General features: G+C 39.8%; 1 protein-coding gene across 2 annotated transcripts in view; it reads right to left on the minus strand.

Annotated features, from left to right (window-relative positions):
* Window positions 1-4,796: 4,796 nt before the first annotated feature.
* Window positions 4,797-6,300, minus strand: part of trip4 (thyroid hormone receptor interactor 4) — an 83,072-nt gene continuing 81,568 nt past the window's right edge. For both annotated transcript variants that reach the window (XM_016284547.1, XM_016284546.1), the window contains one exon: window positions 4,797-5,050. In XM_016284547.1, the coding sequence (XP_016140033.1) occupies window positions 5,006-5,050 (45 nt within the window). In that variant the 3' untranslated portion in view covers window positions 4,797-5,005. The remainder of the gene's footprint in view (window positions 5,051-6,300) is intronic.

Raw genomic sequence — 6,300 nt, forward strand, 5'->3', positions numbered from 1 at the left:
GTGTTGAGGCAAGCTGGAGCTAAACTCTGCAGGACACCGGCCCTCCAGGACCGAGTTCGGGCACCCCTGGCGTAATTAAAAATGCAGGTACAAAAACCTGTGGAAAAATCAATCCAGAAAATTCCTTCATATTAACACAGTAGATTGTGCATTATTATTTTTTACTTTTCTTAGAGTGCGGCATACTAACTAACTACTAATAAACTGCTTTAAAGTATAAAACTTAAATTGTAATCGTTCAAAAATGTGTACGTTTTCGATAATTCAATGGATTTAAAAATAGTTATTTATATTTTAATATTATATTATGCATTTATATTGCTACGAACAAATCTAAATTAACATATATAAAATATATATATGTTTTTGCTGAGATTTGACACAATTTTGCATCGTGATTACGTAATGACGTCATCACAATATCATTTAGCAACTTCTAGCAACAAATCAACCTTCCTTTAGCAACTTCCCCTGAAAATGAGTTGGCAACACTGCTTCCCACGTGTTTGAATGTTGTGTTGAATGTTGTGTCGTGTTGCGTATCCAAAGCGTTTAAAACGCCTTCAGAAACGTGGTCTTTTTTGCCTAAACTTATTTTTCTCTAATCTCGGTCCTGTTTAACAACTCTATGTCTTGAATATGAAATGACAAGTTGCTTGTACAAATTCAGTTAAAAAGCAAATGTACAAAAACAGTTTGTTTTATAGTTATAATTCTGTATACATTCTTGTAATGAACAGTGTTGGGGGTAACTCATTACAAGTAACGTGAGTGTGACGAGTGGGAGTGGGGCCGAGAGCCGTGGGAGCGGGGCCGAGAGCCGTGGGAACGGAGCGAGGCCGGTGGAGGAATTGATAATGAGCGACACCTGCACCACTCACCGGTCTCGGGTCCCACGGAGGAGCTCCAGAAGGATAAAAGAAGGAGTGACGACAGTGAAAGACGAGAGAGACCAGGCCTGGATTATATTTTGTGCTTTGTGTGCGGCAGTCGTCCGCGAGGGGCTGCCGCTTTACTTTCATTTTGTGTTTGATTATTTGATTAAATCTTCTTTAAATGTTCGCCGGTTCCCGCCTCCTTCTTCCCGATCTACAAACATTGTTACATTGGTGCCGAAACCCGGGAGGGAAGGAGGGACACACTGTCAGAGAGCCCTCGCTACTGAGGGGGATTGCGGTGCTGAGGAGATCGGGCAGCAGGAACAAGCGGAGAGACCGCCGGTGGCTGCCCGAGGCGGTGGTGCTGGAACAATGGAAGACGAGGTGGGACGGAGAGCTCGCTGCCGCACTCCTGGGTCGAGGAGGGGTGGCTGCCGTCCGAGAGGGAGCGGAGGAGTCGGCCTCGTTCGCCAGGAGGCCGGAGCCTACTGCCATCCGCCATGATTGGGGAGGAGCAGGGAATGGGGGACTCGCTGCCGGCTGCCCTCAATAGGAGGAGCCATCGCCGTCCGCCAGGAGGCGGAGGAGCGGTGGGCCGTCCACCAACGATGTCCAGTACCATCGCATGGCACCGCGAGTGAGAGCCTCTCAGCCGGTTGAGGACCAAGCGACAGGGTGTCCGGGAACCGGACCCAGATTTTTTTTTTCTTTTTTCCTCTCTCATCTGTCTCTCCTCATCCTTCCGTCTCCTTTTCTCTCGCCTTGTCTGTCTGTCCTTACCCCCAGGTACGCCGCGGCCGCCGTGATCGGCTCCCCCGGAGGGGCGATGGGGGTATGTGACGAGTGGAGGCCGGTTGAGTAATTGATAATGAGCGACACCTGCACGAATATGCATTAATTCATCTCACTCACAAAAAAAACTGATTCAGTATTCCTCAAAATGAATAAAAATAATGCAACTCAGAATATGACGCAAACCTGCAATAATTAAATGTTAAACAACACAAATATGCTTTATGTATTTAATCCCATTCTCTTAACCGATGTCTTTGCTTCTGACCTTCGATGATCCAGTTCAACCATACTAAGCACAAATTACTCTAGATGAACATTTGCGTGTCTTTTTTTTTTATTGCTGAAGTACTACTACTGTACTACTGTACGGACTTAAATGTACTTTCCCTTCAGCCTGAGGCTTATTCATTTCACTTTTGGTGTGAAAAAGCTTTTATATTTGCTAAAAATATAACTTTTTTATTTTAAAAACAAACAAGCGAGCCCTGTCCAGATTTAAAAAGTAATGCAAAAGTAACATAACTCATTACTTTCCATAAAAAGTAACTAAGTAATGTAATTAGTTACTTTTTTTATGGAGTAACGCAATATTGTAATGCATTACTTTTAAACGTAACTTTCCCCAACACTGGTTATGAATGACATAAATATACTTCAGAGTTGTAATCATGTAAACCATATTCCACAAATCAATTATGAGCAGTCCAGATCTGTTCATTTGAGCTGAAATAGTAATAGATAAAAATAGGTAACAACAGATGTCATCATGGCATATTCTAAGATCACATTTAATAACTATAATAGTGTTGATCAGGCAATACTTTTAACCATCATCACCAATAAATTATCAAATCAATGTTATTTTAGTATCATTGAGATACTATAAAACATTTTTTATTTTAATTGTATTTATTTACTTTTATGTCAATAGTTTTTATTCATTTTATTTCAGTTTTAGTTATTTTAGTGCATCAAGTTGAACTAAATTAAAATGAGAAATTCTGCCTCGGCAACTTAATGAAATAAAATACATTTCTTAAATTACATTTATATTTATTTCAAGTAACTATTAGTTACTTGAAATAATTAGTTATTTAGTTTTAGTTCACAATAGTTTTCCTGGCTGACATTTGAACATAAAAACATTTATGTAAACTCTATTTTCAGACTCTTATTGCCAGAGATTCACTGAAAATCTTCCTTTCCATTGTAGTTCGAAAACCTCATTTGCACATGTGCAATTATGGTGTGAAGATACGACATGTATTATAGGAAATGAGCAGCATGGACATTCTTCTACATAACCTTTTTCAGAGAGGGGGAAAAAAATAGTGAAATAGTTATGCCCAAATTTACATTTTGGATGAACAATCCCTTTAAAAGAGTTCAATGATCAAACACTTGACATTTGGTAGTGCAGTAACATTGCTGGTGAGTGATTTATCTGTAATGTTTTTGCTCTCAGTTGACTGACAGCATTGCATTTGACATGATTGAGAAGAATGATCATTTTTAAAGACACAAAGGGCATACACTTAGTACTTTAATGACTCATTTTCCCACTGTGCAGTAGACTGACAAAACCCATGAATATGAGTTTACATATTAATGTAGCAAATAAACACAAACATTCCATGCTTCTTTAACAAGATCAAAGATTTCTTAATGATGTCAAAATCTTGATGTGCGGGTAGGCTATTACTCGTTCACTATTTCCACAGCTCAGTGAATACTGGAAAGCTCTTCTAAACAATGCTAGTTTCCATCTGGCTGATAACAGACCAGCAGCTCCAGGTTTCATCATAAACTCAGCCGTGGGGAGAGATTTTTCACTCTATTTCTGGGTGCCCGGGTGGCAGCGTCGTGTCTGTAGCCACAGGTATGCTCATTTGCACTTTCTTTTATTTGGGGTTAACAGAGTGAGGCCTGTCAAACAGTGGCAAGAGAAGGAAATGCCTGCAAGGAAAGTGCTGACTGAGAACAGGAAGACCTGCAGCTGACATTCCTTCTACAACCTAAGCCTCTTTTAAAATGCCTCCTCATTCAAATGCAAAAACATAAGCTTTTCATAAGATAATTAGCTCCTTCACACTTGAATCATGCTTTTAATAGCTCATACTGTTTAAACAAATGCAGGGATGCAACGCAACACATAAAAAGACAATACAAGTCATTATAATCCATAATTATGTCCCCACTGGATGCAACGAATGCCTCGTTTAACGGGTTTTCATGTTTTTGAATCATCGCTCCGGCCTGACAGGGCATCATCACAATATGGTAGGGGCGTAACATTTCTGTCACACGCTTCAGGAATTCGGCCAATCACAGCACACCTCGCTTTTTCAGAGCGATGAGCTTTGTAAAAATCGATGCGTTTCAGAAAGGCGGGGCATAGAGGAGAAAGAATAATGTACAGTATGTGTAAAATAATGTGTTTTTTTAACCTTAAACCGCATAAACACATTTCATTACACCAAATACACAAAATAATGTTCTTTTTAGCAACATCATATGACCCCTTTAAAATTTGTGAGATTTACCCAAAAGGATTCTCACACATGAACCAAAACAAAAACAAAGCAATCCTAGAACAGTCCATCTATTCAACAGACTGCGGATGCTAGCTAAACATTTATCATGCTGATGTATTTACCCATGTTGAAATATGCAGAAAGACCGATGCCCCGTTTTGCACAAGAAGAGGAAAATACATGCTCAATCTACTGTTAATGGAGCCAGTCATTTGCTCTTTCTGGTGCGGAGATGCTTGTGTCACAAAGAGGCCACTCAATCACTTTGAGAGCAGCAGCCCCAAAACCTGAGAGGCTCTGGCTTTGACAGCCATTGTGGCCCAAATAACAAGAGCAGCTCCAATATGAGCTCTCCAGCACAATTGCCTCTTTACTAAGCAGAAAATTCCATGCTCAGCCAACCGGTTCAGGTTCAGACCGTCGACTTTATGAGCTGGAAATCCAATTGAGATTAAAAGGGAGCTGGTTAATTAAACTGCAGTATTATATGCAAAATAACTTAAAAGACTAAAAAATAATAACAAATAATTATATTTTAAAATGCTTTCCAACTGAAATGTATTAAAGAACCAATACACAAGTACTCTTCAGCCTTTTATTGCAGAAAAAGCAATAACATTTAATCAGGGAATGATTGTGCATTTGCCGTATTATTGATGTCACCATTTGTCCCACACATCCCATATGTGACATGTGATTCCCGCTGTAGCAAGACATGGCCAACGTAAGGCTTTCACAGGGACTCTCTGTTGCTCGTCTCTTGACCGCCGTGGCTTTGTTCAGGTCACGCTGGCTGCATTAAACACTTCTTGGCACTTTGGTGGCTCTGGCTCTCCAGTTTCCCTGTGTGAGAGAATGGGGAGGGGTGAGGTTAATGGTGATTCAAGTCCCAGTGACCTTTTCAAAGCTCCCTGTCAAACAACGAAAAGATGCCCTGCTGAGGTGAGGGCTGGGATCAGGAAGAGAACATTTATGAATCTGTTTACACACACATTCACACTTCCAACACCTTTTTCACACGCTCTCATCATACATAGAGGGATTGCAGTGCTGTAAATGTCACATTAACACATGATTACTCAGTGACAGGTTTAAATCTAGATGATGCGTTCACAGAATAGTCCATCTGTTGCATGTGAAGAGCAAGAAATTCTGGAAATACTGATTCACAATAGGGTTGTGACGGTGAGGAAATTTTCCCACCGGTTAATCAACGTGTGACAACACCGGTAATACCGGTATCACCGCGGGCGTTCCCTCTTTTCCTCGCTTTCCTTCACTTTTAAAAGCGGCATGCGCTTTTTACTTTCACTTTCAAATAGCAGCAATTCGGAGTAAAGCAATTGTTTGCCAGCTGTTTCGAATTAGCGGCAGTTTGGCGTCAATTGCTTGAATGCAACAACAAAATACAATGTCAAACTCACTTTAGCCTATATATAAAACATAGAACTTTTATTAACAAAACAAATTAAAATACACCATGCTATATTAGGCTATGCCTAATATAAAATAACAAATAACTTACAGCAAGTTTAAATAGGTATACAAAACTGGAAATAAGTAAACATGTATAATATATAACCAAATAAATAAGAAATGTAGAACGTTTATTAGCAAAACGAGTAGGAAAGCTCGGAGGCACGGCATACACCTTGATGTCAAATAAAATAAATAAATGACAAAGTTTAAATAAAGTAAAAATCAGCAAACAATGTGGAACCAATTAAATAAGAAACAAATGTTTAAAAAAAACTTCCAAAATCAGATAAACGGCAACAGTCAACAGGCTTTTCAAAATCCAAAATATTGCCAAACAGGCGCTTTTGCATTTCGTTTTGAAACTAAATCATCCGCGATCGTCTGTCTCACCTCACTCTTCTTGTCAGTCAGCTCGACTCACTCTCCTCACTGGAGAAATTAAATCTGATCTGTAATGCACTGATTGAGCATCCGCGTTCAGTTTTTAATTGTAGTGTCTGTTCTTTTACTGAACTATTTTATTTTTATTACTATAAAAAATCAAAATGACGGTGGGGGTCGGTGACGCGGTGGGCAAGTGACGTAACCGGTGTTGCGGCTTAACACCGGTATCA

This window comes from Sinocyclocheilus grahami, unplaced genomic scaffold (genome assembly GCF_001515645.1).
Source record: "Sinocyclocheilus grahami isolate Dianchi unplaced genomic scaffold, SAMN03320097.WGS_v1.1 scaffold184.1, whole genome shotgun sequence".
Classification (NCBI taxonomy): domain Eukaryota; kingdom Metazoa; phylum Chordata; class Actinopteri; order Cypriniformes; family Cyprinidae; genus Sinocyclocheilus; species Sinocyclocheilus grahami.